The sequence below is a fragment of the Cibotium barometz genome, chromosome 62 (genome assembly GCF_041138505.1).
Source record: "Cibotium barometz isolate CiBa-2024 chromosome 62, ASM4113850v1, whole genome shotgun sequence".
Lineage (NCBI taxonomy): Eukaryota > Viridiplantae > Streptophyta > Polypodiopsida > Cyatheales > Cibotiaceae > Cibotium > Cibotium barometz.
In genome coordinates this window covers 31,125,806-31,139,282 of record NC_141107.1, presented here as the reverse complement: position 1 = coordinate 31,139,282, position 13,477 = coordinate 31,125,806, and the positions used below count along the sequence as shown (strand labels likewise).

At 47.0% G+C, this 13,477-nt stretch overlaps 1 protein-coding gene across 1 annotated transcript in view; it reads left to right on the top strand.

Moving 5' to 3' along the window:
• The first annotated feature begins 504 nt into the window (after positions 1 to 504).
• SRS (Seryl-tRNA synthetase) overlaps positions 505 to 13,477 on the top strand; it is a 59,215-nt gene continuing 46,242 nt past the window's right edge. Inside the window, exons 1-2 of the mRNA XM_086795323.1 lie at positions 505 to 815; positions 881 to 1,041. Coding sequence (XP_086651449.1) covers positions 545 to 815; positions 881 to 1,041 — 432 coding nt within the window. The 5' untranslated portion in view covers positions 505 to 544. The remainder of the gene's footprint in view (positions 816 to 880; positions 1,042 to 13,477) is intronic.

Here is a 13,477-nt window from a genome sequence, read left to right as displayed (position 1 = left end):
TCACTCTTTGACATGGCTCCATCCTTCTCTCCAAGAAGAGTCTTGAAACTATGGCTTTGCCTCCAACCAATGGAACCCTCATTGTTGTGCTACAAGCATCTAGGAACATAATAGTTGCCTCCATTCTTTAGAACATTGAGAGAGAGAGAGAGAGAGAGAGAGAGAGAGAGAGAGAGAGAATATACATATACATACATACATACATACACACACATATATATGTACGTGTGTGTATGTGTATATACATATGTATATATGTGTGTGTACACACACACACACATATATATATGTATATAAATACATACATACATATATACAAATATATACATACATATATATATATATATGTATATGCGGCGCCCACATATATATATATATATAGAGAGACATACATATATAAATATATATAGGCCATATACTTCGTGTCATGCGTAGGACGGATCATCGTGATCTTTGGGCGGCTACGTGTGTAACAGACCTAATATGTGGGCGTATGTGGGCGTCGTTGTAGCGGCTTCGGAGTCTCTTTTCCACCATAACGAACATGGCAGCCTCTTCACTCGAGCTCTTGGCGAGGAGCTGGCGACACCAAGTCAATCCACTTCACCACTCCTTCTCTCTCTTCCAGTCCAAGTTTTTAACAGACATATGCACCAAGCGAATTGCTCACCTAAGGAAGAGCTTAGACAATAGAAGCGATGGAGTATTTTACACCAAATGCAAGGCGGTGTCATGCAGGCCTTTGGGGACTGCGGTTGCAAGCAGCACAATCGCAACTGAGAGCCCCTCTGTCCCTTCATCGACTTCTACCCCTGGTAAGTTGGGGTGAACTTGGCTCTTTAATCTGTGGTTAATTTCTTATGTGTAATTCCACATTCAGGAAGCAGCGAATCAGTGGGGCCCACGTGGCGAGCCAGCTTGGACTTCAAATGGATTCGTGACAACAAGAACGCCATCGCTCAGAACATCCGAAACAGAAATACAACCGCTGACGTGGACTTGGTAGTGCAACTCTATGACAAGAGCATTGCCTTGGGTCAGGTATGGAGGATGCTCTCTTAATTTTTTTTTAAATTTTTAGTGACCGTCAAAAAATAAGGTAAAGTGTGAAAAAAAGGACATGATTTATACTACTAGTAACCTCACTTATCTACGTGTAGGAGCCTACCCCTCCGAAAACCTCCAAACTGCGTGCCTAACCATACCGGAATAGATGTCCACATCTGAGCCCCCGCCCTAGCCTCTACTGTACATATTGCATGAAATGGGGCAGATGGGACCAGGCCAGTGTCCCATGTGAAAGGGCTAGTTTTATGGTGTCACATGGACGGGAGCTAGATCACTGCCACCCGTGTGCGACCAGTGCTGCGTCACATGGACGGGAACCAGTTTCGTATCACCCGTGTGTGATTTGCTTCGTGCTGTATGGACGGGAGTCTGTTGGTGCCACCCGTGTATAGTCAGGATGGTGTCTTACCTATGAGACTGTCACTCCATAGGAAGACCAGGACATATTTATTTATAATTGTCGCGCCAGTTTTATGCCCGAGAGGAACCTCTTGTACAAGTTTCATGAAAGGGAGATTTCATCCACTATTTGTGTACATGCATTTATGCCTGCATGCATAAATTTGTTTTTGCATGACTTGTTTGCGTGTATTTGCCTGTTATGCCGTGCGAGTACACTGGACGGGGACATCCTCAGTGTACCGTGGAATGCTGTTTGTTGACTTGGTGGTGTGGCGTGCGAACAGGTGGTAAGTATATTCATTTTCCCCTTTTGAAAAGGTGAAATTCATAAACTAGAGTAAACCTTAATTTGTTATAAGCTAATGTGTTCACACACATTTAAAGTTGGGCTGGACATTTACTTCCTAGTGTGGGTGCCCATAAGTATAAATTTTGTATTAAGGTATTATAACCTTGGATAAGCCTTTTTGCATGGAACATTTCTTAAAAATTTCCCACGTGGTGGGTTGGTGGTTTCTCTTTCTCCATTGCCTCCTCACGGCTGCCCACACCTGAAGATGGTTGGCTGTACCTGCCTACTCTCCATCGCTTGCACCTGCTGCCATCACTTGTACCTGTACTTGTTGTCCATGCCTGTACTAGTTTTGATTGTACCTGCTGTCCATGCCTGTACTAGTTCTGATTGTACTTGCTGTCCACGGCTATACCAGCCCCTGTGTACTTGCTGTCCACACCTGCTGGCTGTCCCTGGAGTACCTACAGTACTTGCTGGCTGCTCCTGGTGTACCTGCTGCAAGTACAAGTATCTGCATAGTACCTGGTTGGTTATACTTGCACACTTGTGAAGAACCTAAAGTGCTTGATTGTACCTGCTACAAATGGTACCGGTTGTATCTGGATTGTACTCACCGTACCAGGTACTCTCTTATTCTTTTTCTTATTTGAATAAATCTGAAATTTGCTAATTTAAATTCAGAAAATGCTTGAAGTTGTGTAGTGCAGGAGCATGGCATGTATATGCTGGCCATGTTCAGGAAATTCTTCCTGGTATATTTTCCTGTGTGGTGTTGTTAACCGCGCTCTCAGAGCTTCTGAGAGCCAGTGAAGGTTAAACGCACCAGGGAATTTAGGAGCAAAGCTCATTGGGGAGAACCAGGCCACGTTCCCTCCGCGGTGTACTCCTTGGCCTGCGTCAGTACGGGCGTGCCTGTTGGTGCACGGTCCCGGAAGACCAGTGAAAGGCGGGTGTCCACCCAGTGAAGGTGGGAATGAGCGTGTGATCTGGGGCTACTCTGCCCAACATCTCTTCATCGACTTGAACCCGTTCTTTTTGGTTGTTTTTACTCCCTTGTGGAGAAATCTGGCCTGTCAGGCCCGTGACACTTGTATAAATATAAATACTCCAAGAAATACAAAAAGTATTGAGGGGAGAGCCGGCCCTTTCCAGCCCCAGTGCTGGTGTCATTTGTATTTTCAGTATTTCCAGTTTTTGTGTTGCTGATGTTGTTTCCATTGTTTAATAACAGGTAAATTAAGTGTTCTAAATATGTATATATTATCTTCCGATCTGTAGGCCTCCTGTTGGGAGCGATCACAACTTCCATGCCAAGAAACACGTCTAAGTGACCCTGTACTTGCAGCCAACCAAAACAGCCCATAAACAGTCTCAAAGCAGCCCCACGCCTCCTTCCAAGAGAGAGAGAAAGCACATGTCCCTTGCTGCAGCTGCCCAACCTTTTTTTTTTCCATAACCAAGAGAGAGAAAAAGATGTGTCCTGCTGTACTGCGAGGCGAGGGACAACCCGCAGTCCAACCCTACACTCCCTGTAGTCCAGCTCGTCAGTTCTCTCCAAGGGGGAGAGAGAAAAAGAAAGAAAGATATATTAAGCGTCTACTAAAGACCCAATGGGCCTATGAGACCAAAGTGATACAATGATGTCCATGGTATATCTCATCATGGAGAGAGAGAGAGAGAGCGCTGCAGCTACTATTCAGCCCCTGCCCACCAGCCTTCCCACTTGAAATAGCACCCTCCAATGAAGCTGCAGCCGACTTGCAACCTTGGCTGCCGGCCTGTTGCAAAGAGGGAGAGAGATAAGCTTGGGGGTGAGCCTGTTGAACTGTGCACTGCCTGCAGTCTGCCCGCCTGTGCTCCCTGCTGAGCTATGCGCTGCCTGCAGTCTTCCCGCCAGTCCTCCAAGAGAGAGAGAGAGAGAGAGAGAGAGAGAGAGAGAGAGAGAGAGCACACTTCAGTCCTGTGCACCCTGCTGACCAACCGTCAAAGAGAAAAGCACACCTCTCTATGCTGCAGCCCAACCAGCCCGCCAGTCTCCTCTCGAAAAAACACACCCTTGCGTGTAGTTGCCCGACTCCCTCCAAAAGAGGAGTTTTTCTCCAATAATAGCATAGGCCCCAAGAGCCACGATTAGGTAAAAAGGGACTTCTTTTTTTTATTGGATTCTCAACCCTTTGTCCCCTCCAAACCATTGTTCCCCCCCACCCCCCTCATGGGGTTCTGAAAGGGAACTTTAATAATTTGGCCCCAAGTGTGAACGTTTAATTAAAGTCCTGTACACTTGTGTCTTGCACACTGTCCACATTGTCCACCATGTTCCCGTGCACACTTGCATAATGTCGAGAAAAACATAGGGTCGTAACATACCCCCCTCTTGAAAAATGGCAATCGTCCTCGATTGCACTCAATGGCACAGTAAGGCATCTGTCCAGTAGAGACGCCTCATATAACAAAAGCAATCGCCCTCAAGTGCATTTGGGTGATGAAACAATCATCCTACACAATATGGGTATGCCCTCGCATCAAAGTGACAAGAGACTGTTGCTTGTTCCTTAAGAACGTGCAACAAAAGTCTAAAACCAAGTGGAAACACATAACCTGTGTTAGCCAAAAACAAAACCATTCGTCATTCCACATATGATACACATGATATGACACACACATGCATTTGCAAGCAACACACTCCTCAAAATGCTTTACCCACTCCAAGGTAACAGTCTAAGGGCTGCTCGCAAGCGTTACGCCCATGGGCACCCTCCGAAAACAATGCATTCAAACAATACATCCACTATGTACTTTCCACATATGTCCATCCTTATGCTTTACCCACTCTAGTGGTACACCATCCTGCAGGACCCACAACTAGTGGTACACCATGAACATAGTAAAGTACTTGATGTATCATACCAACATACATGCCTCACATGACACAATCCGGAGTATTTCCGATGTATTCTCAAGGGTACCAGGATCCAATGGCACCGTAATACAATAATACCTCAAAAAATGTACGAATACATGCACAAGTAGAGTTTGATCCATATATCCATGAACCAAACCAACTCTAGGACTGCTCGCAAGACTTATGCCCTCCATAGAGTCTCGAAGTGCTAGCTCAGGTTGCCGTAGACTTTGAGCTCAACCAAACCATGCCATTCCAAAGGAGACTAGCTCCACAAATAGCATCATCTCAATATCCAATTGACCAATCCTGTGGTCAAGAACAGGCAGAACCATATGACAAAGATCAATGTCCCAATCTTCCTCAGTCATACATTAGTTCCAAAGGCAAAAATCATCTCTATTAACCATAGGTGTAGATAGAGTTATCCATAGTTACAGTTATAGTTCATGGTGCGGCCAACTGTGAACCATACCCAACTTTACCATCTCATATGACTAGTACACAATATCATAGAAGTCCCATAAGAAGATGTACTGTTAGCTGTTAGTACCTTCGGGTGAGACAAAAGCTGCACCAAGCGACCTCTAGATGACATTCGAGCCTGTCTGTAACAAGGGAGCGGAGGTGGTACCCCCCTCTTGAGCATCAGGTAATGCTCCAGACCCCAGCTCTGCTGAACCTGAATGAGCCGTAGCAAGAGTCGGCTCTAACTCGAAGGCATCAAGATAAAGCTGCAATTCTTGAGGTGAATTTGCTAAGTCACCCTCCTCCATCCACTTCGCATCCATCGGTGAATAGTTCTTGAACTTCACAAGACAGCGACATGAAACTTTACCTCGTACCTTTCTTTCCTTATGTGCCGGTATTTGCTCGGGAATAAGAACCTCATCAAGTTCCTCCGCTTTCGGCTAAGCCTCATCTGATACATCCTCAGGCACATCACTTCGGAAAGGTCTAAGAAGACTCGTTAGCATATTCATCCCCAGATTCTGCTCTTTTGTGGTGCCCATTTGGTCCCTTTTGCATGGCCCTTGCTTGTGGGCTGGCCACCCCTTTTTCTACTATTTTTCTGGGATTTTTCCCAGCCTTTCTGGCATTTACCAGTCGGCCATGTCCAGTAGCTCCAGTCGGCCAGCATTCCCTTACTATAAATAGCGAGTGTTGGCCTCTCTTTTCTCATTCAGTCTTGTACATATTTTGCTCCCTCACTTATGAGACTATCTGTGTCTCTTGCTTGGGACTGTTTTGCTTCAGTATATTTAGCATAGTTCTCTCCATATCTCTCTCCACCGCCTCACTGTTCGCTTCCGCCGCCCCCTCTCTCACTGTTCGCCTCTGCCCTGTGCTCCCATCGCTTCACTGTTCGCTGCTTGCCCGTCGCTTCACTGTTCGCCTTCTGTTCGCTGCGCTTCACTGTTCGCTTCCGCCGCCCCCTCTCGCTTCACTGTTCGCTTCCGCTTTCCCCCTCTCTCACTGTTCGCCTCTGCCTTGTGCTCCCGTCGCTTCATTGTTCGCTGCTTGCCCGTCGCTTCTCTGTTCGCCTTCTGTTTGCTGCGCTTCACTGTTCACTTCCGCCGCCCCCTCTCTCACTGTTCGCCTGTGCCCTGTGCCCGTCGCTTCACTCTCCGCCCTCTCTCTCTCTCTCTCTCTCTCTCTCTCTCTCTCTCTCTCTCTTCGCTGCCCACTGCGCCTTTTGTTCGCTACGCTGGCTGGCCGGCCCCTTTCCCCACCCACCCACCCACCCTTGCTCAGGCCCCCAAGGTAGCAACATAACTCTCTCTCTCTCTCTCTCCTCCCTGCCTGTGGGAAGGACTGCAGAGTGATCTGGAGGAATGGCCCCGAGTCTCCAAGAGAAACTCGAGGCCCTCGAGACGGCAATGAAGGCACTAATCAAGGAGAACAAGAAGACATCCGATTCCAACCTCAATGAGGTGGAGAACAAACTACACCGGCACATCATGGCTCTCGAAGCACGGGTCACGAACCTCGAACAAGAGAACACGGCACTCAAGGAGGAGGTGAGTGCATTGAAAGTGAATGGTAGCCAGCAAGAATACCGAGAAGGAAGAAGGGCAGATCAATGACAACACTCTCACGGCCATCAAAGAAGAGATTTCCAAGGAGATCACAAAGGACATGGAGGGAAAACTCGAAGCCAAGCAGTCAGGATGGGTTGAGGTGGTGAAGAAGAACATCCGTAAAGAAGTGAGGGAGGAGACTCAAAGGGAAGAACACCAAATCATTCACACCACCATTGAGGAGGAGAAGATGAGGCATGCCCGCCGCCTCAACATTCGAGTCATAGGTATAGCCGATACACCCGACTCCACTCCCGAGAAAGATGGACAGCTTCTATGCATGAAGCTCGGCTACAGGGAAGAGCACCCTCTCCCCTTCACCAAAGCATGGAGAGCCGGGAAAGACTCAACACGCAAGCGAACCCTCATCCTACAGTTTGCAGGAGAGACGGAGAGGGGAGGAAGAGGGTCAGACTACGAGGTTTAGAGGGAGCTCCTATTTTCTTGGATGATGATCTCACGAGGATGCAGCTCGAGTATAGGAGAGCTTGCATGCCATGAGTCTTACACGCGAGGATAGAAGGCAAGAAGGCCTTCTATCGAGATGGTCGGGTCATCATTGATGGCCGGCCCATGGATTAGCGGTTTGGGGCCTATCGGACACAGACCAGGCCACTGACAAAGATACACATGGCAGTATGGAACTGTAATGGTTCACTATGGGTGCAGCCTGGACGACTGGAGCATGTTATGGTGGGGAGAGACATCATACTTTTGACAGAGACACATCAGAGCCCAGAGAGAGGGCTACCTCGAGTAGAGGGATTCCAGTGGGAGGAGTCAGCATACAGGAGGACCACACGCTAGGGTACCTCGAGAGGGTCGGGGGGAGTAGCAGTTCTATTCAGACGGGAGCTACAGGGGAGACTGAGAGTGGTAGCACAGGATCCAGAGGCCAGATACATGTGGATCAGCTTACAGCTCTCACAGGACAGGGTTATATACATAGCTCTATGTTACTTTTCTCCATCAGGATCCTCCTATGTCATTACAGAGGACATGCCACAGGAGGAGGAGACAGGAGCCTCGCCATACACTTGTCTGTCAGAGGAAGACACAAATTTATTGTTTAGTTCAGCCTATCATCCACAGATAGATGGCCAAACTGAAAGAGTTAATCAAATTCTTGAAGAGATGCTTCGACATTATATTCAGTCTCTCTTAGCATCTTGGGAAGATTATCTACCATTGATGGAATTTGCTTACAATAATTCTCATCACACAGCAATAGGAATGAGTCCTTTTCAAGCCGCTTATGGTCATACACTAGTTGTGCCATCAAACTTTGTTCTTCAACACAAGGTGGCATTAGCAGATTAGTTAGTTCAAGAAATGCAAGATGTTCTTCTTCAAGTTCGAGATCAGATGATTTGAGTTCAAGAACAATATCAACAAGCAGCTAACTGACGTCGTCGACATGATGAATTCAAAGAAGGTGACATGGTTCTTTTGTTCATGGCTCCTAATTGATATAAAACAGTGAAATCAGTTTTTCCAAAATTGCGGCCACGTTACTATGGTCCTTTTCGAGTTATTAAGAAGAATTCTCCTTTGAGTTATAAGTTGGAGTTACCACTTTCATGGGGAAAGATTCATGCGACTTTCCACATATCATGGATCAAGAAGTTTGTACAAGGAGATTCTCCCATTCCAGATATTTTAGATTATGTTCCAGAGATGGAAGATAAGCATATGATCTTAATTCGAGAAAGATTCTTGATGTACGACGGAAAGAAACTCTGCAGAAGATTATTACAGAATTCTTAGTACAATGGAAAGACTTGCATGATTCATATTCAACTTGGCAAAGTGATAAAGATCTACAACAGTACCCAGAATTACTTCAAGAGTTCTTTCACCAACAACAGTCACTTATATAACTATGGATCTTATTTTAAGTGGGAGGGAATGTCACGATTGTGACTTAATTACCCTTAATTACTCTTAATCATTGAAAGGACACCAGTGAAGGGTCACACCTTATCACATGGGTCATCATCAAAGGACACGTCTCTTCAAAGGGACACATCTATTGATTAAAGGACACACCTCTACGTCCAAAAGACATAACTATTCATTCAAGAGTCACACCCTTTCGTCAGGGATGTACCTCCTCATTTGTACCTCTTCGGGCCCTATTTAACAAGGCCTTGTGTCTCAATGCAAACAACTCAGCTTTCTGCTCTCTAATTATCTTTAGTTCTTGTATTCAATTTTAATTATGTCTTAATAGACTAGGAAGTCCTCACCCCGGCCTTTAGACAGATCGCTCTGGCAGCCTCAGAGGAGCGGCTTCGACAGCCTTTGGTATGGAATCCCCTGATCTGTTTACCAAGTGGCCACATGTTGGGGACCCGACCCCATGTATCATGGGGTGCCTTGAGCATGGGACCAGCCGGGTGTCTTGGAGATTGGATCGCACACAGATAGTTATCCCCCGGAGGTGTAGGAGAGAGGCTGAGAGGGATCCGGGGTAGAGACAGGCTCACCATTGATATCGACTCAGCTATCCCTCAAGAGTGGCTGACTCCTATCCCAGACCCGACCCCCCAGTATGGCTAGTTGTGTTTACCAGACATGATATTCTAGTGGCGGTCCACGAAGCAGATGAGGACAGTGGTCTGCTCACTTTTTCTATTAGATCCCATGGCAGACTAGAGATATCTGAGCTCCCCTTAGAGGACTTCAGTGGTTGCACCTTGCATAGGGTGAGGGTGATTGGTTTTCGGGCACAGGAGTGGCACATTGACCCAGCACCGGCCAAGGTGGCGAGGGAGAGATTCTGGCGGCTATGGATATGGGAGTGCCGACCTCTCACATGCCTACGGTGGGACCTGGGAGAGTGGACTTGGCGTGACCCCACGGATCGGGAGGATACTTTTGATGCCCCCTTCTTTGCATATACAGCGCGGCTACGCCGCAGGATCCAGATGCCAGAGATGGATGGCACCCCGAGCCCCGGTAGCAACAAATCATTGACAGTCATAGGGCCTCTCACAGCGCTTCCTTTCAGATTTTTGGAAGAGGCTCTGGGATAGGTCTCGGCCTAGAAAGATCACCCTCTTTCTATGATTGATGGCACACAGGAGTTTGGTGGTCGGTACTTGGCTAGCTGGCAGTTGGAGGTCGGCTAGCAACTTGCCCGCGGTGCGGCCACCCTTAGGAGTCTCAGTGACATTGTCTTTGCGATTGCCTGAAGGCTCAACAGATTTGGCAGCGGATTCTCCGCATCTTCACTATGGACAGGGCATCGACCCGGATCATTACATGGGGCACTGTCGCTTGGGCTACAGAGGATGGAGTGGTTAGGGTGGCTTATGAGGAAGATGGGGAGGACTAGCCCTTCAGGTCTCTCACCATCGTATTGCATCGGTACCAGTCGGAGCCCCACCTACAGGCGACTGGCGTCCAGGATCATGCCAAAGATGGGAGATTTGCAGTAGCATAGCAGCCTGGCACATTTGGTGAGCTAGATGCAGTGAGGCCATCGAGGGTACCCACACTTTGCCGGTTGTGTCTATCAGGAGCATATGGCTCGATATCATTCACACTCTCCGCGGTCAGTGGGGGAAGTTACAGGGAGGTTTTGACCGCATGCAGAAGCGGCGGGAAGCTTTCTTGAGGCTTTGGAGGCCTGGCCCATTTCTCATAGATAGAGGTGACCCCATTTGGCAGTACAGACCATCTGTGTGGTTGTTTCCCCCCCCTCCCCCTATATGAGATAGCCTTCTCCTCACAGAGCGGCCAGGCGGAGGAGAAGTGTCTCTTCCGTTTTTGATCATTTGATTCCCGCCCTTAAATGAGGTGAGTTTGTATTTAGCCCTTCGTCGTTGTATCTAGCCCTTTGTGGCTGTTTTTTCATTAACTAATAGAAGGATCTTTTTCCCGGAAAAAAAAAGACCTTTTCTGGTGTGGTTGTACAACCCTACTACGCGGATTCTTCATCAAAAGGGGACTCTTGCTAGGCTCATGCACGGGAGTGTTCTCCAGTGCCGTCCTCCTTGCATTGAGCCTTTCCTCCACTGTGATTATCCAGTCTAGGTGCCAGTACGGGGACACCAGTATCACGTGTGGTCCCAGAAAACCAGTGTAGTGACTGCATGATCCAGTGAGAGGTGGGAGAATTGCTTGAGAGACGGCTACTTTGACGGAATTCATCATCGACTACTTTGTTTGGTATTTGTATTCATGCTTGGAGCATTTATGGAAAAATCTGGCTTAAAAGCCCATGGAACATTGTACCAATAAAATACTCCAATAATATACTTGGTATTGAGAAGGGGGGGGGTCGGCTTGGGACTCCGGGCTTAGTGTGGTGTACTGAGCATTATCTAGTTTCAGTTTCGTCTTTTGTCTTGAGCTGTCATAAAGATTTCAAGTGCTTAAGTTTTGCTAAACCTCGATACGGTGCCCAATATGAGTTCACTCCTAGCGGGGTGCAATTACACTAGGACCAGTTGGGGAGAATGTAAATCCCTTTTAAGCCAAAACCCTCTCAGCTGAAAGATAACTAGAGGTAAATGTATGAATTGAAGCGCGGAAGCTTTGAGTGTCTTCTTTCAGCCATAAGGAATTGGATAGGAACCTTGATGCAAGTCACCAACAAAGACAGGTAGAGAGAGAGAGAGAGAGAGAGAGAGAGAGAGAGAGAGCTGTATTTTCAGTATATTGTATAGAACAAAAAGTTGTCCATAGGATTGTTCAAAACCCTGTGGCCTTTGGCCCTCCAAAAGAGGTAAACTAAGACCTAAAAGTCTTAACTCTTGATCTGCCCCAAAAGGGGGTCAAATGAACTACAATGATCTCTGGCATTGCCTTTTATAAGCAGAGTGCTGGTCGGTGAGAGAGAGAGAGAGGGAGAGAGGCATGAGGATGGAGTAGGCCTGCCCACTTAGGACTCCTATGGAACGTGAATATGGCCTCTGTGTATGACTGGTATGAGCTGATGTCGATGCAGCGGTGTTGGCATGGGTGGCTGCTGTGGATGCTCATGTCAAAGAAATCAATGATGGATCTCTGGCATGGTCTTGTATGGGCTGGCCTTGTCACTTAGCATGTCCTCTCAATACTGTGCCTATGTCATCTGAGCTCTATAAGGTACATCCCGAGACATTTGTGGTCCTCATACTGCATCACCCGTGCAAGTGTCCCGAACCCCTCCCGGAGGAGGCAGTGAAATCTTCCTTGTATCTCATAATCATGGTTGTCATGGTACGAAAATACGATACCGTACGGGAATTTTTGGTACGATGTGAAATTTTCGGATACCGTACGATAAAATACGGTTTTTATTTTTTACACTTACAACCTATGGAGCTTCAAGCTTGAATGTGAGGGAAGGTTGGGAGGGGAGGAGTCTACAGTGCTTGAGGAACCAGAACATGGATATGTGTCTCTCCCGGTTGGATCTCCCGATTGTCTCCAAAAAAGAACCTGGATAGGTAATGCAATACCAAAGGTCTCCCAGTGTAGCGTTTATGACTAAGGGACCGTCCTTGCACAAATACGAGGAGTGCATCTAGGGTGATAAGTTTAGGGACTCCTCTCTAGATCAAAATGGCCATGTCCAAATCTTCTCCCTCATACATAACTTGAGAATCTAATTGTCTAGCCTACCTATACTAGGGATCCCCAAGTGATGTAGCAAGATTCTCTCATCCTACCAATCAAGTGTACACTACCAGTCTACCTCGCCAGATTTTTTAGGTCTCTCAACAACCCCATATGGAATACTGAGTGGACACAAAAGTTGCGAAGCATTGCGAGCATTTGGGATCTTCGTAAAGCAGGGTTTCTATATTTTTTTTAACCATTTGGAAAAAAATTTTTCAAGGAAAAATGATTTTTTGAAAAAAAAAAAAACTCGTACCGTACGATATCGTACGGTACGAACCCATTCGTACCGGTACGAGAAACAACTATGCTCATAATATGCTGGGCAAATGAACATATAGTGGGCCTCGTCCTCTACCTCCCTTATGGTGCATGCTCAGCATATCTGCCCCTCTCATGGGATGTTCTCGTCTCTCCTAGTCTCTACTCTGAGTTGAGAACATTCCGAGAGAGAGAGAAATGAAATGAAATGAAATGTGTATTAACGTCTTCGAAAGGCCAAAATGACCTATGAGACCAAAAGTTACAATAATCTCATCAGATGAAGTACAAATGTCAGTGCCAACAAGTGGTGTGTTACAGAAAAAAGTGAGAAAAGAGCTAAAGATCTATAGATCTAGAGATCAAGAGTAACATGGGAAAATGGGAAACATGGGAAACCTGGGAAGCTACTAAGAGGGGAAGAAAGTGTCCACATAGAGACATCTCTGGGCACGTGAGGCTCATGAATGTGTGAGGGTATAGACGGGCCCTCAGCGGATGAAATCCCTCATAGGTCGCTGAAGCATGAAGACAAGCTCCTCCGGTAAACTGCCTGGAGGGCATCTGCTGGTGATTTGCGATGATCTCCCTAATCCTCCCATGCCATCTGGATCTGCCATGGATACCCCGAGGTCTAGGGCATCTGTCCTGACATAGCTGAGAGGCACGCTCAAGAGTGACCCCTCCGGATGTGGATGCTAGAAAAAGTGATCTATGTCATATCATAGACAAGGTCAAAGGGATGTGGATGAATGTGGTGAAGGCTAGGAGTTATCCCACATGCAAAGGCAAAGCCCATATGGTACTTGGACCTATATAAAGGGTCATTTCAATGTAATGTTACACAACAACTCA